The 22,467-nt window shown below is 37.1% G+C and overlaps 5 protein-coding genes across 5 annotated transcripts; 4 read left to right on the top strand and 1 right to left on the bottom strand.

Moving 5' to 3' along the window:
- Positions 1-185: 185 nt before the first annotated feature.
- On the top strand, positions 186-3,920 carry GCK72_025630 (uncharacterized protein; the record flags this gene model as incomplete). The annotated part of the gene is made up of 16 exons (XM_053736421.1): positions 186-197; positions 252-390; positions 880-1,100; positions 1,148-1,276; positions 1,337-1,401; positions 1,457-1,729; positions 1,774-2,113; positions 2,164-2,490; positions 2,538-2,691; positions 2,737-2,826; positions 2,873-2,942; positions 2,995-3,116; positions 3,174-3,407; positions 3,456-3,587; positions 3,639-3,712; positions 3,810-3,920. 16 exons carry the CDS (start codon positions 186-188, stop codon positions 3,918-3,920), a joined length of 2,493 nt encoding a protein of 830 aa, XP_053579987.1.
- Positions 3,921-9,624: 5,704 nt separating this feature from the next.
- On the top strand, positions 9,625-11,429 carry GCK72_025629 (uncharacterized protein; the record flags this gene model as incomplete). The annotated part of the gene is made up of 8 exons (XM_053736420.1): positions 9,625-9,765; positions 9,848-10,366; positions 10,412-10,701; positions 10,761-10,834; positions 10,880-10,962; positions 11,011-11,136; positions 11,181-11,336; positions 11,382-11,429. The coding sequence occupies 8 exons, from the start codon at positions 9,625-9,627 to the stop codon at positions 11,427-11,429; spliced, it is 1,437 nt and encodes a 478-aa protein (XP_053579986.1).
- Positions 11,430-12,230: 801 nt separating this feature from the next.
- GCK72_025628 (uncharacterized protein) lies at positions 12,231-14,196 on the top strand (the record flags this gene model as incomplete). The annotated part of the gene is made up of 11 exons (XM_053736419.1): positions 12,231-12,363; positions 12,423-12,509; positions 12,722-12,818; positions 12,862-13,034; positions 13,082-13,191; positions 13,235-13,344; positions 13,402-13,478; positions 13,547-13,607; positions 13,669-13,754; positions 13,806-14,001; positions 14,058-14,196. The coding sequence occupies 11 exons, from the start codon at positions 12,231-12,233 to the stop codon at positions 14,194-14,196; spliced, it is 1,269 nt and encodes a 422-aa protein (XP_053579985.1).
- A 476-nt stretch (positions 14,197-14,672) lies between these two features.
- GCK72_025627 (uncharacterized protein) lies at positions 14,673-17,147 on the top strand (the record flags this gene model as incomplete). The annotated part of the gene is made up of 8 exons (XM_053736418.1): positions 14,673-14,759; positions 14,810-14,880; positions 14,928-15,115; positions 15,556-15,697; positions 15,744-15,847; positions 15,924-16,115; positions 16,529-16,932; positions 16,983-17,147. 8 exons carry the CDS (start codon positions 14,673-14,675, stop codon positions 17,145-17,147), a joined length of 1,353 nt encoding a protein of 450 aa, XP_053579984.1.
- A 511-nt stretch (positions 17,148-17,658) lies between these two features.
- GCK72_025626 (uncharacterized protein) lies at positions 17,659-20,383 on the bottom strand (the record flags this gene model as incomplete). Its single annotated transcript, XM_003106193.2, has 5 exons — positions 17,659-17,766; positions 17,814-18,231; positions 18,887-19,000; positions 20,184-20,243; positions 20,313-20,383. The coding sequence occupies 5 exons, from the start codon at positions 20,381-20,383 to the stop codon at positions 17,659-17,661; spliced, it is 771 nt and encodes a 256-aa protein (XP_003106241.2).
- Between the last annotated feature and the right edge of the window lie 2,084 nt (positions 20,384-22,467).

Below are 22,467 nucleotides of genomic sequence, written 5' to 3'. Positions count from 1 at the left end.
GAAAATGTATAGAAGTGATAGAGAAAAAGATGAGAAAAATACATCAATAAAATGAAAATTTTTCCTTTCCATCCATATTTTCAAAACCGATTCTTTTCTTCTTTCCTTTGTTTTTTTTCTTTTATAGAAAAACGTTTTCAGGAGAAAGATAACATTCCATTTGTCAATGGACAAAATAAAAAGTCATGGAGAACGATGTGAGTCTTATTCCTCAAATGAGACAATCTTCAAGACAATCCACTAATTTCCAGAACTATGATGTGGAAGAACAGGGGTGCAGTGTCTTCAATGGCAAACATGGCTATTTTGCCAGGTCGTGTTGTGTGGTCTTTGTACTGATTATCTGTTTAATATTCGTCTTATCAGTCATTTTCACTTTCATGCAAAGACGTAAGTTCCTATTTTTCTTTCACTAAGGGGTAGAGTACATAGTAATTTGATAGCAAAATAAAAATCTTACTTGCAAACCGGGCCAAAACAGGCTGACACGGCAGCTAAAACTCAGTTTTATGAGCTGAAAAAATACCAAAATGTAGATCTGGGTGAGTCCAATGTTCGTGTCCTACCACGGGATGGATGGCTATTTGTTAATGTACCGGACTAAAAAGGTTTTTTGCCGATTTTGCTTTTTTGGCACTTTTCCCCAGTCCGCGGCATATTAACAACTTGCCATCCGGCCCGTAGTGGGCCAAGGACATAGGAATTTTTGAGATCTACATTTTTGTATATCAGTTCATAATATTGTGTTTTAAGCGAGTTACTGTTCCGGCCTGATTTGGGTTGGCTTTGCACTACCAAATGAGTTGTCTGGTACAAACGGTAATTCCTATGTGCAGCCTAATAACAAAAATGACAAAAATGTATATTCGTGGTTTGCAGCCGTCGATCTAAGCTCAACAAAAAGTGCAATCAACTCAACCGGTAACTATTCTTTAGTGGAGGAGACCTCTGCAAAACCAAGATTCCAATCCTTATTAACTAACACACGGAGGTTCACCTATGACCAACTGTTTTCTGGAAAACAGTTTCTGATAGACTTTTATGACTACATTTGGCTACCTGATGGCTCATTTGTCCATATTAAAACCGATGAAGTTTTGGTGAGTAAATACTTATACTTTATTATTGTGAAGGTATTTTGTTCCAGCCTAAGCCAAAGGTAGAGAAAATCCCGCTTGGATCTTTTGAATCTCACCCATTTATAAACGACAATGAATACATCAAAAGTTTGTCGTCAGATATGGAATATGCATTTGGATCGCAGAAAGTTAATGATGTAAGTTGTTACCTGAGACTGAATTTGAGAATAATCTTAAAACAATTATTTTAAATTTAGATATGGAGACACTCTGCAGAATATCTCTATCATATTGTAAAAATGACAAATGGATCTGCTTCAACGTAAGAGTTTCCTGATTTTTAAGATATTGAAAAATCAAGGAATTTCTTTTTTCAGGGAGCGCTGGCATGTGGGACCAGAGGAGAACTCATTGATCCAGGCATTTTACTGGAATCCAAACGCTTCTAGTCATGATTTCGTCTATGTGCATAACTACAACTTATATTATCAAAAGGACCCTGAAAAGCCAGAAGGTGCGATTCAGTTGACAGTTGGAGGATCTTCATTTAATAGATTTGGTTTTGCCAATTGGTTGTATGAGGAAGAGATATTGGAAGCGTCCACAGCGGTTTGGTGGTCACCTTCAGGAAGATATGTGTCTTATTTAAGGTGAACCAATAAAATCTATGTCCTTTTAAGAAAAATGTGTTTAGATTCGATGACCGTGAAGTCAATCGAGTTTTCCTTCCCAAATACAACGATGAGGATAGCTACGTTGAATATTTCGAGCTACCGTATCCAAAGGCAGGAGTTGCAAATAATACTCTTGTCACTCAATACATTTGGGATAGTGAAAACCATAAGATTGTAGAAACGGCACCACCGAATGAGTTGTCTGGTGCTAATGGTAATTACTATGTCCTTACTAATAAATGGATCACAATGCCAAGTAACGCCAGTGATTTGGGACAAGAAAGACTGATTACGGTATGGACGAATCGTGACCAGAATCATGTTTACTTCTCGTTGTGCAATGAGCAGGATTGTGTTATGGTAAGAATTAGCTTGAAAATTTAATTTTAAAATTCATATATACGGTTCAGATTTTGTCCTTCGCGTACCAAATCGACAATAGGAAACTATGGGTCCATCCCAAAGACGTTCGTGGAATATTCCCCACTGAAACTGGATTCTTGACACTTCTTCCCCACAAATATGAAGATGGAAACATTTATAATCATGTTGCACACATTGAACTGGATAAGACCGGCAGCGGGAAGATATCGAAATGGATTGGAGAGAATTTTGATGTGATGGCAATTCTGGGATATTCCAGGAGGATTGATGCACTGACATTCAGTGCATACGGCGATGGTATCGGAGAGCATGGCACCTATATTGTGAAGGAAGCGTTGTATGGGAATGAGAAGGTAAGGCTGACAGCGTGCACCTGAAGTTTATAGAAAGTTTGATTCAGAACAAACTCAATAAAGTGGCCGATCAGTTTGAAGACTGTAAAACAATGGGATATCAATCAGCGGATCCAACCGGGGAACGGATTGTGGTTCAGTGTGAAAAACCGTTTGAAAACACGAGATTGTATCTTGTGGATGTGGCGGACACTTCGAAAAGTGAGTTTTTCTGGTTTGAAAAATGAAAATTGTATTATATTTCAGAAGTAATGTTGGGTGGATCTACCAAGGCTTACATTCCATTTGACGTGCCACTTTTAAAGTTTGGAAAATTCAAATTACCCTCTGGGATTGGTAATTTTTACACGACAAAGTTTTAAATACTCATTTTCATTTTCAGATGGGCACTACATGCTGATGAAGCCTCCAAACCTAAAGGACGGTTTGAAAATTCCACTTTTACTCGATATGTAAGATTCATTCATTTTGGTTTGTGATTGCTGATTTTTTTTTCTTTTTCAGATACGGTGGTCCTGATAGCAAACAAGTCATGCAAAAGACTCCAACGGCACATGCTATCCAGATAGTGTCCCAGTATGATGTTGCTTATGCCAGAATTGATGTTCGTGGTACTGCAGGAAGAGGTAAGAAGAGAAAAAGACGGATGACATCGTCGGAGTTGATAAAATTTATTATTTTAGGATGGAATGTGAAAGAGCAAGTGTATAGGAATCTGGGTGAAGCAGAGACAGTTGATACCTTGGATATGCTCAGAGAGTTTTTGAATAATGTGAAGTATATTGATGAGGATCGGATTGCTATAATGGGATGGTCATACGGTGGATTCTTAACAGCGAAAATTGCAGTGAAAGATCAAGGGGATCTTGTGAAGTGTGCGATTTCTATTGCACCAGTTACTGATTTTAAGTATTATGGTAAAAAAGTCCAATCTATAGCTTCTCAAGTTGTTTCTTGTTTTTCAGATTCGGCTTACACTGAAAGATATCTCGGCCAACCATCGGATAATCCGTCCGGCTACATGAACACCAACGTGATCCCTCATGCTCGAAACATGACCAATGTCAACTATTTCTTGGCGCATGGAGAGAAAGATGGTATTTTTAGAAATATATGATGATTCATGCAATAATAAAAAACCATTTCAGACAACGTACACTATCAAAACAGCGCCCGTTGGTCAGAAGCACTTCAATTTAACGGAGTGCATTTTACACAGCTGGTGAGATGATTAAAAATCTCATCTTTTATTTTTAAACGAGATTTCTTTTCAAAATTTAATAATCTGTTGTTGTAATATAATAATGTATACATTTCAGGTCTATGCAAACGAGAATCACAGTCTGAGTCATAAGCTGCATCATCTGTATGCTGAAATACAAAGGTTCTTGATGAACGAATGTTTCAGATCCACCATAGATTTGCTGTGAAACTTTTTCTACTATTTTCCTTTTTCCTGTCAAATAAATTGCCCGAAAGCTTTAAAATTGAATGTTAATCCAACGGAAATTGAGTTGTTTTCTTCTTTTTTCCAATTATATCATTTTTTTAGTCTTAATTTCCGGTATAGCTATATCTCTAGGAAAGTTAATTGAAACTACACTAGCTTTAGTAAAACAGTTGGGGAGGTCTTATTCTAGCAGCGAAACAAAAGATAGCACTCATCCATACATTCTAAATTGAATTTGCACGTTGCTCTCTCTCTCTCTACATCAAATGAATTATTCTACAAATCTCAATGATCAGGTTGTGATTTGAGAATTACTAGGAGGTCAAATGCACATCAGGGGATAGAGAAAACTTGATTTGACTTGTGATGACATCATATGACATACTACAAATTTTACTTCAAATTTCACGTTTTCTACGAAAAAAAAACTTTTTGATTGATGCATTAATTGGAGAGCTTTGGCGACATTGCATTGTAATATGAGATCTGTAAAATATAAACAAATTATGTATAGTTATGTGTAGTGACCAATACATGTTGCTTCATTTTACTTCATTTTTTTTTTCTTTTTCCGTTTTACCAGCAAAATAAAATATTCATATGTATTTCCTGATTTTGAAGCGAAATGACATGTCGTATGTTGATTCAATCTAGAAACGTGTAGTTCTGAATATTCAACTTTTTCGATTCACTTTTTTAAAACCATTCAGCTTTTTGAAAAAGTTACACCTGTTATTGATTCTCCGTTTACGAGCGATGGCAACAATAGATACTGAAATAAAACGCGACACCCCGCGATTCTTTTCGCGAATTTTGAAAGAGGGGTTTGGTTTCGTTTTCACTCTTTTTTTCCAATCGATCCTATTACACACGATGACATTATTATATTGAGTATATTGAGTGTCGTATTGAAATCCCAATATTAATCTGGTATGAAAAAATAGAGAAAATAGTTAGAGAGTAACGGGTTAGTAAATGAAAAAAAATAGGGTCCCTAGAAATGAAAAAGTGCTTTTCTTGGAAATAAGGATAACAAAAGGGGAAAAAGGACAAAAAAAGAAAAAGAATTAAAATGTTTCTCCCGCATCATTGTTTTTCGTTCCATTCATACGTTAACAAATTGCATTCATCGGGGTCTTACGGCTCGTCTCGTCAAATGTTTTGCTTATTGCGTGTGCAACACGGCCCAATGGAATTCCATCTCTTCGGCTCAGTCAGTCCCCGCGCCGTTGACTGCAGGTCCGAAGAGCAACTCCTCAAGTGAAAAAAGATTGAGAAAGAGAGAGAGAGAAACTAAAAGGGATAAGAATAAAGAGTGAAAGAGAAAACAAGAAATTGAAAAAGAGTATACGTGCCTTTTTGTCTGTTTGTCTGCGTTTGAATGTGATATTGAGTGTGTTGAAGGAGGAGATGGACGAGTTTTGTGTGCCCGGCAAGATAGAGAGAAAGAAAATGGAGAAAAAAAGGGGAGTGAAAGAGCGGGAGCGTGAGTGCGTGTATATTCTATGTGAATGTGTGTATGTGCCTTTGAAATAAAATATATTTTCTTTTTATCCATTGCCCTTTCTGATTCTGATTCCGCTGTTTCTGCCACTTTTTTCTGATTCTAAATTATACCCACACCCTCAGTCAAGCATGAACTTCTGATCTGCCTGATCATTTCGCAACTCGTTTTTCAGACACGCTCGTGGTGTCAGAAACCCTATAATCATAACTAAACTTTTTTCCTCGCTTCAGCAGCAACGACCACCTATAATAGAATATTTCTAGAAACTAGAGACATTCGACACATGACTCAAACAATGACTCAAACTCACTTGACCAGTTGAAGTGGTTGCCCAGAAAGACGGTATGCATTTTTTACCCTTTTTTTGCATGCTTTGTTTCTGCATGAGAATTTCCACTTTTCTGCAATAAATAATATTTGCCACGAAACTGTATTTTTGTGTGTTTATATATTTGGACGTTCAACTTTTCTGTATTTAATAATGTTTGGTTGAAAAATGATTACGGCTGGTATGATTAACTTGTACTTGAAAAAAAGTAAGTTTTATAACATTTTGTTGCACTTTATGATTTTAATGCTTCAAAAAACTTATTAATTCAAAAAAATCCTTTTATAACTTTGAAATTTTTTAGCGTATGATGTTCTAACCGGTTTTTTTTCAAATAGATTGAGTTATTCCACTATTGACATCTCTTTTTTTTTGAAACGTTTCACAAACTTTAACCAAGAAGCTTTGTAACCCAATCCCTCACCTCATTTTATGTCAAAACTGTAAAATCCTTTCTACTAAAAAGTCAACGTTACACGTGTAACATCACTTATTTCCAAACGTCAGTTCTTGAATTTTTCATCAGTTTAGTGGGCTCGTCATTTTCTTTGAGTTTAGCTATTTTAAACTAAAAGAAACCCTTCGAAACTACGCAAAAAGTGTTTCGTTTCGAATTGTAACACTTCATGTTTTCTGAGATTCTTAAAGCTCCAACTATAGTTTTTCACGGATTTTCACCGGATTTATTTCGCTTAGCTCCAGTTTAACATTCTGTTTCTGGTATTAGAATCACTATTGACGTCAAGGGACCCCAAAAAGAACGAGGCGAATTGTTAATCTTTCAATCTAAATCTAAATCTACTGAAGCGAATCAAAACGAAATGAGGATTTCATAAAATAATCTGATCTACTGTGAAGGCTCAAGAGCCCCCGCACGTTATTTCATACACGGTTGGCTTTACAAGGCATTCCATCAAAATTCCATTCCATTCGCCGCCTACAGCTTTTTGACCAAAACGACAAGAGCCCGAAAACGAGAGCCAGTGCTGCCACCAAATTCGAAACCAAAACCGCAACCATAAGAGCGTGGGCGGTTGTCTCTGTTTGTTTGTGCATACCATTGAGAGGAGTTTACTTCCCGCGGAAATCACTCTTTTTTTCTTTCTCTCCATCGGTTGCCGTGTCTATTATATTTGTTTTCTGACATCAGTGACCTAATCGGAAAAAAGAAATCAATATCATTAACCTGCTCCCGAACATTTTTTAATTCCAACCACACCCCTTTTTTGCTCCACAGTGATGTGATACATATTCTATTGTCAGTGTCAGTATAAAAAAAATTAGTTTCCTTCATTCTGCCAAGAATATTCTCCTAGAAAAACTGGCACCTCATATTCAAAAAAAGAGAAACGTCAAAAGCAGTGCACTTTCTAGATGTATAGATGCTGCTCACACCCCTCATTTCCGGTGCCCTTGTCTGGAGCACTTTGCTGCTCCTGCTCCTGCTCCAGCATTCCTCAGCGATGTTTTGTTTGAAAAATGTCATATGGGTTTAGCATATTCTTCCTCGTTTTTTGCTTTTCTCTGTTCGATTCTCGATTCTGAGTGATCGCTCTCGATAAAACGTCTAGATACAAAACTCGCATCAGATCATCTTGTTTTATAATTTCTCCAACACCCATATGTTATCACAAATCATAACAGTTGTTGGAAATGATAATCCCAGATGAATAATTTTTGGCTTCTGACCACTAAGAGTTTCGAAATTTCATTTTTCAAAGCAACATACTTAAGAAGCTTCTTCGCTGACGTTGGTGATAGTACGAGTTTTGTTTTGATTTAAAAGCATAACATAATATTGTCCACTTAGAGCAAATCATTTTTTTGTTTTGCTTTTTCGTTTTTCTCCAGTCACTTTTTGACGAACTATTTGCTGATAAAAATTTGCCTTCTAGAATAAATACTACAATAGGAAATAACTACTATAATAAAAAATAATGAAAACACTTTCCATTTTGTTTCGTAAAAAAATTCAATTAAAACATTTCTAACTCTATGAGCAAATAATTGTGCGGGCTTATTGTTTAGTCTCCCCACAAAGAAGAAGCTACTTGTCATATTCTGTTTCTCCTCTTTTTTTTTCTTTTTTTTGAAACATGACGACATTTTTTTGAATTTTGTGCGTGTACATATGTGTGATTTTTTTGTTCACACTGATGTGAAGCCCCTTCACTAAATTTTCCAATTTATATGCGAATTTCCAATTTTTCACTATTTCACCTGTTCACCCTGAATAGTGTAACGTTTTAGTTTATTTTTCGAATTCGTAATTTATAGCACTTTTGAAAAACGTCGTCCTGATTTTTTTTGCTGCTCTCTCGCTCTCTATTTTTATGATATATATTTTCTCTGTCGGTCGTCCACTCCGTGAGTCACGTCATTCATTCTTATCAATTCCATCACTGGAAAAATATGCCAAAACTAACTCTCTCGTTTTCCAAATAATCTGTTTTAGAGAGGCAACCACAATGACTCAGGCCGAACCCACTTTTCCGGTGTAAATGTTGAAAAAGTCTCAACTCTCGGGGCATGACACAATTACCACATTGAGTATGTTCACACGCCCACGCAAAAACCAAAAACGACTCTTTTTTTCTTTGTGCTCCTCGTGTTTAACACGAGTGTTTCTTGTTTCATTGTGTTTCCATGTATTGGCACTAGTCATTCAAATATTTTTGATTATATTTCATATAAACTGTTATCAATTCTCAGAACCCTATCGGTTGGCTCAGGGCGCTAGGGATATAGCATAAGGTCTATATAAATATCTTATTTTCAGTGTCCGGTCCATTTCTCTATAATTGTTTTTTCCCTCGTTTTTCTTTTTTTTTCTTCTCAATTTGATGTACAATGTTATTGCAATCGGTAGCCATTCTCAATTCTTATTCCTCCAATTTTGTCTTTCCTCTATTCTCCATTTCATACAAAACCGTCACGGAACGAGATGGACGAGAATGTGATTCCCCTTAGTTGTAGGTGCGTAGGTGGAAGGACGGGTCGGGGCTACTGCATTTGTAATTCACAAAATTTCGATTCCACACTCGCTCTCTCCTTTTCTTTTCTCTTTTGCCCAGTTTTTTTTCCACCTACCTTTTACGTGGTTTGCGTTTCACCGGATTCCTACAATATATTCATTGCTCGAAAGTTCAAAGAATCTTTCTGTCCTGCCTCCTGGAGATGGTAACGTATAGAATCTGTCTGAGATACTGTACTAATGTCAGCTCGCCAATAACATCATGCATTAGGGTAATTCGAACAACCAAAACAAATATTGCACGTATTATTCATAGTGCTCCGTATTTATTATTACCATTCTTTTTTAATTTCCATTCTTCAAGCTAATCACATATCTCTGCAACTTGAGTTGCAAAAACCTTCAATTACTTAAAATAACGAGGAAATAGGCCAAATATTTTTATTTTTTATATCGCAACAACTCTCCATCCATTAGAAAAGGTCCATATCCAAGATCACCAGACAAATTAAATCAAAACCAAATTATTGGAGGGTTCTAGTGAACGACTCCGGGTGGAAGGTAAACAATCACAAATTCTAGGAGAAACATTATTTCCGCCTTCTTGATTTCTAGGTTCCACTTCCGGCTTCAGAATTTCCAACATTTCAAAAAAATATTCCAAAAAAGAAATTGACAGGATTTTCGTCCATAGCAATTTCCGAGCTCCACCCATAAATCGAAAAGGTCGTGCTTCCGTGTGTCGTGAGCTTGTATCATCCATTACTTTTGTTCGTCTCTCTCTAAATTGTGCGTTTGAATGTATACTCCTCTCTTTTTCCTATTTTTTGAATAGTTTTTCGTTGAAATAATACTATTCTTTTTCAGAATCAAGGATGGCTCTACACGAACCTCCTTCTAAGCTGAATAGGCATTCTCATTCAAATTTACTAAGGCCGCCGTCATTAAATAAACCTATATTGACGTTTGCTGACAATGATTGTTTAAAAACGCCCACTATGAATGATATGTTAAAAGTGAGTGATAAGAGGAAAAATATAGTTTAATCTGGGATCAAATAAATTATTCAAATTTAACATAATGAATCACATTTTCCAGACGCCTACAGTGAATTCGCCCCGACATACACCTATGAGTATAGACGGAACGCCCAAAGTGAACGGATTTTCCGGATTCACGCCTCAAACCGATCAGACATTTTTTGGAGAGCATGAGCCACTCTTTAATCAATTTGAAATGCGCACATCGACATCAACAGCCTCCACATCATCTGAAAGGAAGCCGGCTTACAGTAGTGAACATCCATGCAGCTCGAATGTGGATACAAAAACAAAAGATTTGGCGACACCTAATAATAATAGTTTTGGTATACCTAGGATGACGAATGGTCATAGTAAACCAAAACCTGAAGAGTTGAAATTAAAAGAAGATGATTCAAATGCACCTACAGTTAGTGTAGATTCACCTGGCTTATCAGCTTCTATGTTTCAATTTTCTCCAATGGTGGAACATTTTTTACAAACACTTACGAACAAGGGAAGTACAACAGGATTACCCGAGCTGCAAGTGGAAGCAAAAACACCCGCTTTTAATCAAGAACCTCTAGATTCTATTAAGGTAACCGTTCTTAATAAGTTTTATTTCCAAAAATGGAATTTTCAGCCCCCACCAGCGCGGCGGAATTCAGATGAAGAAAGCAGGTATACAGATGTGCTACATGTTCCAATGCTGCCTAGGAAAACAAGTGAACCATCACACCTCGGATCGACACTCCAAAACGAGCAACCATCTACAAGCTCCCGACCGTCCACAGCTATTCCAAGAGTGACACGAACTAATACATCAAGCAGTTTGAGATCTTTGGAGCATTCATCAATTTCTCCAATTCCACATGCGGAGGATCCATACATGAACTCTAGCTACTCCAGCCTCTCGTCTCACACTTCATTCTCGTTAGTTCTAGGGATTTTTAGAACTTGAAGGATTTTATTTGAATTTTCTATTGTTTTAGGGACAGCAGCAGCTTGGCACACTTCGAACCGAAATCTGAGCCAATGGATGATTACGGTTACAGTTACAACTCTGGTAAAGCTTCATTTGACTTCAAAACAATAAAATTGAAACATTTAGAAGTTGCTGAAAATGACTTCGGACCGTATGACTTCACATCAGCTTCAGAAGAGCTCAAGAACATCGGATGCGGGAAGATGAAGGTATTATCGGAAAACTTTTTGAAACCCAACAAAATAAATAATATCCAGGCTAACAAGATGCCTCTCCAGGACAGACCATACAAGTGTCCACGTGACGGATGTGACAGAAGGTTTTCGAGAAGCGATGAGCTCACAAGACATATCAGAATTCACACCGGACAAAAACCATTCCAGGTTTGTCTTTCTTAAAAAGCGACACAGCTCAAAGTGGTTTTCAGTGCCGAATCTGCATGCGCGCTTTCTCTCGATCCGACCATCTCACAACTCATGTGAGAACTCACACTGGAGAGAAACCATTCTCGTGTGACATCTGTGGCCGCAAGTTCGCAAGAAGTGATGAACGAAAACGGCACACTAAAGTTCATAAGACAACGGTTAGTTACTTTTCGAATGATTCAAACTCATTATTTCATTTTCAGGGACTTAACAAGAACAAGCTCGACAAAATGAAGCCACACTTCGAGTGAATTCCAATTCTTCCCCCTCTCCTACCAAGTTTTTTTTGTCTATCTTCTGTCCCCCAATTCGTGTACCACTCTTTGTATTTCTTCCACGACACCGGTAATTGAATAATTTCCAAAAAGCCTTTTCAAAACAATTGTATCCTCAAAAATACGATCTTAAGTGCCCTTAAACAATTAGATTAGACGCTTCATTAATCATCTTGGAATTAGTTTTCGTGTCCTCTCGACAAAACTCTCATAGAACCCTGTCAAGGGCAGCTAACCGATACTAGATCTCAGATTTTTATTTTTTCTTTCTTCAAATATATATTCTTAGGTTAATCCATTCAATAATCAATTGCATCTTCATTCTTTCGAAAACCTCGCTCAATATCACAAAAAAAACCTCCGGCATTTTTCCCACCAAAAAACTAAGTCTTCCTTTTATGTCATCTGTTCCGAATGTTCTGGTCAAAACTCAACTATTTAATTGTATCCGGTTTGGCGGAAGTTTTCTCCTGCACTTCATTATATTGTTATGTTTGTCTCATTTACTTGTTTGCTTTCCATTTCCAATTAAACCACCTCAAAATGTTTCCCCCTTGCAATTTATCGTGCTGTCTCAAGTTTTAAATCATTTGCAATGTAAAATTTTGCATATTGTTTGTGATTTGAAAAAAAAGTGTACCTTACATAAACTTTTAGGAATTTATGGTTTTTGATACAATTAAATAATCTCCGACACTAGTGATAACACAAGTGGGCAAATTGGAGGAGTGAAAATGATAAAATATTGATTTTCTTTTCTCTATAAATTTTTCTATAATGGCTGAAACTTCGATTTGTTCTACTTCTAACTCTGACTATGATTCCGGAGATGAGGAAAGAATTGTTCTACATGTTTATGACGATGAGTCCAAAGAATTCACATCCCTCACCACTTATCATGGAATGGTCGGTATTTTTATAACCAGATTGAACAGGAAACGAAAAAATATAAGAAATAATGAATTCCAGATCAGAATCTACACTTCAGAAACATGGCCTTCCAGAATATTCTGGGGAGTAGTCGTGGTTACATGTGTGACGTTGTTTATGATACAGGTATCAAAAAAATGTGGTACATATCTAGTATTTGATAACAGGGTGGAGTGCTATTAGAGTTCTACAATTCTCATCCAACTGCGACAAAAATTGATGAGTTCACATTACCTCAAAGTTATCTTCCAAGTATATCAATATGTCCGTATGGATTTAGAACAGATGGTAAATTAATTCAAATATTTTATATTTTATGTCAGAATATAAGTTTTCAGATGATTTGTTCTATTCTATAACTGAAAACGATCTTACCTTGGATATTCCAACAAGGTTATCACATAATTCAAGTGAATCACTACTGATAAAAAACAGGTAACAGTACCTCACCATAAAGTAATACAATAAAAGTTTTCAGCTTTTCCTGTGAAGAAGTAATAGATTCCATAACCATCGGTTTAGATGAAACGGTAGATTTTTGTTCAAACTCACGAACGCAAGTCACCGATATTGGAACATGTATCACCTTTGAGAATTGGAAAAATTATGCGGCGACTACTATGAAAGTGAGATTGAAAAACTCATTCAGAAGTGAGAAATTTACTTAAATCTGTTAAAATTTTCATCTAAGTTTTTAGAAACATACACCGCACACATTCACTCCGCATATCACGAAGTGTCGCGTCTCACTACGCAAGTATGGTTGAAACCAGGAATTCATGCAAAATTATCATTTAATATGGAAGAAGTTAGTTTTGAAATATGATTAGTTATGGATTTACAGTTTTTAGCAAAACTATCTGCGTCAAAACGATTGGGGTACATGCAAAGTACAAAATGGTGAAACTTATAATCATATCGGATGTTTGAAGCAATGTTATGTGGAGGCGTATAGAAACAGGTCAGCGGACTGATTAGTGAGGAAATATCATTGAAAAAATAAAATTTCAAATTCCAGTTGTGGATGTAACCCGTTTTTCGACCAGTCCAGGCGTACTCATTGTACAATCGAAGAGCTCCAAAGGTGCTCAAAATGTGAGTCACCAACAAGATAAAGTTATAGAACCTTATTACAGTATCAAAACAAAAATGCGATTGTCCAGTGCAATGTTATTCTCGCCACTATATTCTCCAACCGGTATCTTCTTTACGTAGTACAAAAAAGTGAGTTTGTTTAACTATCTCTGCAAATAAGTTTCTAATTATCCTTGCATCGTTATTACAGTCAATCAACGGTTACATTTCACTTGAACTCAAAACTTTTGAAAAGTCACCATCAGTACAAAAGATTCAAGCAAATTGATTTGATGAGTGAGTTTGGCACGAAGGATTATAATTTTATTTCCTTATTTCCAAGTTCAGGTTACATCGGTGGTGTTATGGGTTTATTCCTGGGAATGAGTTGTATCACTCTACTTGAAGTGTTTATTTACCTGTTCAAAACAATATTTGGAACATTAAACAACACAAGGCACAAAGAATTTGTGGAGAGGTTGCTATCTGATGACGATGATAGCATTCACGGGTCTCATGAAGAAATTATTATTACTCAGAAAATGTAAGAAGGGTTCCGACAATTACTGTAATTGATTAATTATTTCTAATTATTTCCAGTGACAAACAAGGACCAAAACTGAATAATGAGCAACCGGATGGCGGCGTGCAAGAGTTAGTGGTAGATGCAGGACCACAGAGGAGGTTTTCAATGATTCCAAGTATGAATAGTCAACTTGGAATGAAGGTAAAAACTTAAAGTAGCAAGAAAATGCTTAAAAATTGTTTCAGGTTCAATTCCATCGACCCAACCATACACTAAAACGGAATTCAGTTTATCTAGGGAACTGTGATTTTTAGATATAAAATAAAACTGTGTCTTTTCGAATTTCCATAATTCATTTTCAAAGTTCTGTTGCCTACTCATTATTCAAAGTCGTAGTCAAATGTCAATGTCAATTCTGTCCCGAAACACTCCGATCTCTTTTTCCCGTCTCATCTCTTGTGACCAACTACTCTTCTTTCAATGTCATCCTTCGTTTTCTCGTATATACACACAGACACACAACGAGCGCACACAAAGACCATGGGAGAGAAGAAGGAGAGCGGTGGCCGTGACCTGCAGACGGTGGACTAGAAACCTCTGACAGCTAGGCCACCAGGAAATATGACAAGTCAACAACTCTTTTGTATATATCGACCCTTGATTCCGTTGGAATTGAATGTAACGGCAAAATGCGGCGTGATTTGTTCACAGTTATTCAACTGGGTGCTGGCTTCGCCTTTATTTTCTCGGCGTTTAACTCTCAAGGATTGATTGAGGTATGTTACATTTGTTTATGTTTGGATCACTGCCAAAATCAATATTCTAGGTGGCAGTGTTGCGAAAAAAGGCCGAGACTGCGCCGGAGACCGGAATCACAACGAACAGTGGATATTACAGGTAATAAACCGACAAAAAAGAATACTCTACATAAAAAAAATATTCAGTCTCTCCATTATCTACTTCTTTTTCACATTCTTCAACCTTGTTATCCCATCGATTGTGAAGAAACTCGGAGCAAAATGGTCGCAAATCATCGGTGCCGGTGGATATTTGTTCTTCATGCTGACGTTTCTCTACTTGAATGTGTATCTGCTCTATTTTGGATCCGCTGTGCTTGGTGCTGGAGCTGCTTGTGAGTTTTTTTGTTGGAATGAGAAAAGGTGTTTATTGATTGCGCTGATAAGATACATGGTGAATTTGTACCGTCAGAAAGGGTGTATCGATACCTTCCAACATGATTCAACTGAAAAATAAGAAATGGTGCATCTGAATTATGACAATAGGTCCAGTATAAAAACAACAGTTAAACCGATGTACAGTAAAATTTTGATTGAACCCTAATAATTCAACTAATAAAAATATGGATACTACAGGTAATACAGAAAAAGTGGAGTGAAGAAAACCCCTCCAGGATTCTCCTCCGTATTGTGTTTTGCTCAGTTTCTAAGATTGGAAGTTTTCAAGATAATAGCTCTCATTCAAACAATTTATGCTGGATATAACTCAAATAAGCTAAAATCAGTACTGACAACTGAACCGCTTCATATTCAATAATAACCATATTTATTTCAGTGCTATGGGCTGGAAACGGATGTTATCTCGTGGAGATTTCACGGAGAAACAAAATGGAACGTAACTCCGGTATCATGTGGGCAATGCTTCAATCATCACTTATCACAGGTGGAATCTTTTTGATCTACGTGCTCCGATCAGGGTATGTTTCCCTTCTTTAGTATAATTTACAACAAAAAACCTTTTAGCGATCTCTCTAATTCTTTCAACTTCATCTACATGGCATTTTCTGCGGTGATTGCACTGGGAATCGCTGTTCTGATCTTCATGCCAAACAATCCAGGACAATATGGTTAGTTGTGGCATTCAGTGGTATACTGATTCAAAATACATATTTGTGCCGGTATTTGAACATGTTTTAGTTTCAGGACAACAAAATGAAGATCTGGATCACAGCATCGAAGAACAATTGATCCCGCCAGAATCAGATAACACGCCTGTGGTCGATCCATCTTTTGGTGAACAACTGAAGAGCATGATCTCCCTTCTGCTAACCCCAAATATGTTATGCCTGGCGGTTCTCTTTGTGTATAGTGGATTGGAAATGACGTTCTACACAGGTAAGCTTTCACTCAACTTTATTTCATACTTCCAAACCGGGTCGAAACGGGCCAAGCCTCCGCGTAACTTTCTTAAAACGCAATGTTTGAAAAATATACCAAAATGTATGTCTCGGCGAGTTCTACAGATGTGACCTACTACGAACCGAATGATTTTTCGTTAATGTGCCGCGAGCCGGACTACTATTCCTTTTTTAGCTGTTTTCGAGTTTTTGGCACTGTTTCCCGGACCGCGGCTCATTATCGATCCGGAAATTGGTCTGTCACGGATATAGAACTTGCCGAGATCTACATTTTGGTATATTTTTCAGTCCATAGCGGTGCGGAGTTACGCGCTGGCCCGGTGTGCAAGTATGATGTATTTCATGACCTTCAGCTGTTCATTGTCAGATAAAGTAATTCCATTTTTTCAGGTGTGTACACCTCGTGCTTATCTGCCACTCTGCCATTGAAAGCGTTCTCGGATCTTGTAATCCCTTACAATGCTCTGTTGATCGGTGCTGGACAAATTGTTGGAGGAGTTCTCACGGGACCTCTCGGAAGATTGTTGAGACTCCGCAGCCAACATATCATCTTTCTTGCCTTTGTTGGACATCTCACTGCATTCGGATTAGTATACCTCTGTCTTCCATACGACTCGACCGTTCGTACATCCGATGCCACAACCTACATGGCGCCAACTCTAAACCTCACTCTCATCATCTCCTTCCTGCTTGGTGTCTCCGATGCATTCTGGCAGACTCAAATTTATGTGACCATCGGACAAACGTTCAAGGAGGATCCGGTAAACGCGTTTGCTATTTTCAAGTTCTTCCAGGTAATTAACCCCTTGTGTATCACTATTAATTAAAAAAATGCGTTTTGCAGTCAATGGCGGCGTGCGTCTCATTCTTCTACAGTTCCTTTTTGTACCTTCCATCTCAACTTTTAATTCTGATTGTTGGATGTCTTGCGTCTACACTGTTCTTTTTGAAGGTCAAATTAGAGATCGACAGCACCAGTGTCGAAGCAGTTCGGGAAAGAGAAATTTGATGTATCTGTTTTATAATTTGATTGAACATTTGTGATTGTCATTTTGCTAAGGGTGTGTATATAATTGCAGGAATGCGAATCTTATCTATTGGTGAATAACATTTTTGTAAATTTTTGGTTCCTAGCTGAAAAAAATGGGACCTCCCCGAGACTTCATCCACCAGACATATGGAGTTGCCATCTGAACAAACGGCACGGCTCAAATCAAACATTTGTTTGTTCACCGTCCTATTTTCTTTGACACCAATGATATGTAGATGAGATATTGAGAAGAAGTTACGCAAGTGGATAAACAAAAAATAATATAGATTCATACGGTTAATTAAGGTTAATTGAGATTCAATATTACAATAGAATGTTCAAAAAATACGGCGGGATTAAAATACAATCGGATTTGGAAGGGAACTGAATAAAATACCAAAGGAAGAGAGAATGGTTGTCGGAATGACACGGAAAAATAATAATTATGAATAGAACTGAAAAATACACAGAGATGAGAGTGAGATGAGAGTTAGGAGGATTCGAATGTTGAGGAGTTTGGAGAAATTGAGTCGACACTACTGGAATCACAGTTTTTGGTACTGGAGGAGCCCTGGCTGGAAGTTGGGTAGGTTGGCTGCTGGAAAATAGTGTTTGTGTACAAGATTAGATGGGTTGTATAGTTACCTCTAGCAGGGAGTCAATCAAGAATGATTGTTTTGGCGTGGAGACGGTTGGGAATCCTCTGGTGGCTGCAGCGAACATCTTCATTTGGTTGATATTCTTCACTCGACGAACATTGGCAAAGTGCTCGATGGCTTGAAGAACATTTCCACTGCACGCCTCCAAAACCAATTCCAAAATGTGTTTCTCGTGTTCGAAGAAGAGAATCATCAATAGTTCGATCGAGGAGAAACTTGACAATTCATAAGGCTCTTCCACTTTTTTCTTCTTGATCGACACCAATTCTTCGGAAACTGGAGTCGTTGGCTTCTCAGGGGTGTCTAGTTCATCGTCCAGATAATCCATATCGTCGTCTTCACCACTAGCGGTATTCCACACTGGGCCTTGAGGTAGTCTATCGATGGCTTGACCGGCAACGACGCTAAAAAGGAAAATGAAAATTGGAAAAACTAATGGAAGGTGTCGGCGGCGGTGTATGAGATTAGACAAGCTCAGCCGCCGGCTCAAAAACGTATATGCCTGGCTTCCTAATCTCAGCAAGAGGAGAAAAAAATTGCCATTGGAAGGAGGATGATAACAACAAGTTATCATCAAAATAAAAAAGAGAGGCAGATAAGATGCGAGAAGAAAAAAGAAAAATGATAGACGCTAGGGAAACTGGAGGGAATTCGTTTTTGTTATAGATAACTAGACAGCAAAAGAGGTAGAATATACGAAGAAATATATAAAGGTTATCGGATACACACACTGAGGGTGAATCTATATCAGTGAATATAAATGACAAAAATTTAATTTCCAGTAGCTTCCGTAAAAAATGCACTTATACATACAAAATAGGAGCCTTACTCTCAAAACCACGAAAAAGCGGGCGGCACCACAAAGTGCACAAAACTGCTATAGAGAAACTTAATCAATTTTTTGTTTATTCAATTCCAAATTTAATTAAACGGGTTGAACCTATCGGGTGCACACCAAAAACGTCAAAAAAACCTCTTGGTGGAAAGCAATAAGACAAGAATGTTGCATACTTGGGGATGGCTCTAAGAAACTGAACATAAATTTGATGGATCGCTTACCGTAATCCCAGAGCAATAGCATCTTCGGTGGCTTGCCGTCGTTTTAACGCAACTTGAGCTGCCATGACACGTTGGCGTTCCGCGATGAGGTTGCATTTTTCACAGGCACACTCCCTGAAAAGAAATTGGAATAGAAATCGGAATATTTGTTGCTACCATGTGTTTGACAACAATTAGTATTCTATAAACCGAAATTATAGAAAATGAGTATGCCAAACATAGAAATTTGAAAAATGTTTCCAATTTTTTGCAACAAATTGTTTTCTGCTCGAACAAGCATGGTCGAATTCAAATTTTTACAGAGACACATGCAAAATCTCAAAATATCTCAAACAAGAGTCCCACCCAACAAGAAACATTGTTTCGTGCGGTAGATCACAATCCCACAATTCCACTTTCCCCCTTCTTACTCAAATTGTATTATTCTGATCACAAGCCGATACGGTAATCTGATAAACAAACAATCAAATCGACTAAACAGCGGTGTTTAAGTGGTTTCGCAAGCTGGGAAAATTGTAGCTCAAGTGATAAAGCGTTATTCGCGACACCTTCCTCGGGTTTTACCCCCACACCGATCTGTTTTACGCTCTTGATATTGCGCAGAAAGAATTGAGACAGAAAAAAGAGGAAATTGTATTTAAAATGCGTTTGAACAGACACTCTTTGTGTTTGCTTTAAATGATGTGAGGTACGGTATTTCTAGTACCAGCTTAGAAATAACACTTTTTATGATATCTGTTGTATGCAGGGTGTTAGGTTATTGAGTATCGATAGCTAAATGTCTAAATGCCACTTTTTTAAAATAATAGACGCGCTGGACATAAACTAATTAACAAAACAAAAAAAAAAGATAATTGATAGCCCAACTATAAATTTGACTATAGTTAATTTTGACTCTGCGGATTCCACATCTTTTGGAATCCACTTGGGATCCTCAGGGTCAATTTCCTATGGTCAAATTTATAGGAGAAGTTCAACTCGGTCCATCGTGTACTTTCTTTGTGAGAACTGTGACTGCTAAATGTTTTTTGTATCCAAAATTTGGAATTTAACAGAATTCATCACAGAACGTTATATGGTTAAGCAAGTTTGTTCAAAAAAAAAACAGGACGTTTTGAGGAATTGGAGTTATTACTAGTAGGAATCTCGAGGAGAGGTATGTTAGCTGTTCTTACAATTAAAAATCTTGAAAATTCATCTCAAGAACAATTAGAGCTATTTGAAATCCTACTAACAACTATGTCTATAATTTTTGATTTTTCTTGATTCCAGCCTTAAAAAATTTCCCGTCACTTACTTGTACTTGCAATGACGTTTGTGTCCTTTCAGCCAACTGACTAATCCATGATTTCTGCATCTGAAACATTACCCTCGTATTTAAAACAGTCCCATTCAGAATCTGAATTTCAGATACTGTATCACTCACCTGGCACACTTTGGTTTCCTTTCTCTTTCGATCCTTCCGTTTGGGAATACATGTAGATTACCTAACATCATAATGTCTGATTTGAAACAATAGCAAGAATGACACAAATGGATAGCTCGTCTGATATTTACACGAATTGAGAATCCGCCTTTTCTCACATTGCTCTGTCTGTAGAATGTGGGCGGGGCGTTGACATTTGATTGGAGAGCTGGGTGGTTAGCGCACAGCTCTTGATGCTAATCGACCAACGGATGTGTGGACAATATTGGTGCATCTGATTCTAACCACTTTGTTTATCTTTCAAAAGAAAACGAAGAAGAATAAGATGCTTCGTGGTCCATCATACCGGAAATTGTCACATAATTGTATATGCAATATTGTGCCCTCCCCCTCTTTCTCGAGTTGTAATGCACGCCACCACATGTCAAAGTTTGATATGCACAATATGGACCGATATAAACTAAATATCAAATGACTCGAAATTAACCGGAAGTGTATTCAAAATCTAGATTCAGAATAACATAAAATTAAAGTGAAGTTTGAAGACCAGCAACGTCGAATAGTATTCTTTCTCAGAGGTGCTTCACAACCGAAATGACTTTTTCAGCTCGGTGAATAGAAAAAACGATGTAGAATGTTGCCTGGAACCCATTGGCCGGAGAGAACTAAAAAATGTTTATGAAACCTGATAGTTTTGCAGAAATACGGATAGGTACTATTGATTGCAACATTCACTTAGACAATTTTCAAAAAATCGTGTTTTTGTCAAAGCTAGAATATTTTTTCAACGATTTGCAACGGGCCGTATCACAGTACAAACATTTTAAATATTTTATTGATTTTTTTTGCAAAAAAAGTTGCATTTTCGACAATTTTTTTAGTTATCGATAAAAATTCAAGCGTACATAGGATTTTTGACTATTTCAGATAATGGACCTATTCACGAGGTACCAAAAAAGTAACAAACTATTTTTTTACTAACTGCAAAAAATAGTTTTTTGCTTTTTTTGCTACCTTGTGAATATGTCCATTAAAGTTTCAGAACATTATGAAAACAAATTGTGAAAAAGTTGTGCACATTTTCGACTCCAGGCCGACCGGGCTGGGACAGCAAATTTTTTCATCGGCCCGAACCAGACAAGAGCGATATTTTGCAAATCTGTTTTTTCATCACTGCCATTTTTCTTTATTCATTTCAAAAATATCACACGTTACTTCACGCGCATCGACACAATCTCATAACATGCAATAACAAAGGTAAATAGTACAAATGCCTCTAATCCTACAAACTGTCAAACATTGGATTCACTACCTCCTCCCCCTTCTTGCTCAATTCAGCTCATCTTCAAATTGATGTTGCGCGAAATACACGCAATGATATTATCCGGTAAAGTATCGTCCTTTGTTTATAAATAGATTAATATGAGTGTCAATTTGGAGTAACATTGTATGAAGACGCTGGAGACGGGGTACACACTATGTCTGTATAAAAAAAGACGAGGGGTGAGGTGAGTTCGGAAAAATACCTAAATTTTTTCCAATTTTTTCATTAATTTCAATACTTATACTGTATAGCTGCTCTTTTTGATACGATATACAAAAATTTTGTTTATTTCTCCTGGTGGTCTATTATACCGGAAGTTGTCACATAATTGTTTATATGATACAGTTTATATGTCCAGGCTCAACGATATAACAATAACAATACCAGATGTAAACCGGAAGTAAATACTGTTGCGGGAAAAAGAGCTGTTGAAGGAATATGCATTGGAATGTTCAAAAACTGAAAAATGTCATGCAGATAAAATGGTCCAGAGTGTCTGGTACCACCAAGGTTCAGAACGCAATATCTTTCATGCAGAGACTTTGAAATATTATTTTATCTGTAACAATCGAAATCTCAAATTAAAAATTAAGATAGTCAGACTCGATAAATTCTAAATCAATCAGATACCTCAACTGTGGTATGACTCAAATTTTTAGAACCAGCATCGTTGTTTCTTATTCATGTAACATAATAAGGTACACACATGATTTGTGTCCCTACAAATTTATAGACTCTCTTCTCTCTGTCTGTTTCCTTTTCTGCAACTTAAGTTCCCATAAAAAATGCGTTTGCCATCCAACCATCCATCATTATTTCCTCCTTCCTAAC

Source organism: Caenorhabditis remanei, chromosome X (assembly GCF_010183535.1).
Source record: "Caenorhabditis remanei strain PX506 chromosome X, whole genome shotgun sequence".
Taxonomy (NCBI): Eukaryota; Metazoa; Nematoda; class Chromadorea; order Rhabditida; family Rhabditidae; genus Caenorhabditis; species Caenorhabditis remanei.
Note: the sequence above shows the minus strand (reverse complement) of the source record. Positions and strands in the feature narration are given on the sequence as shown.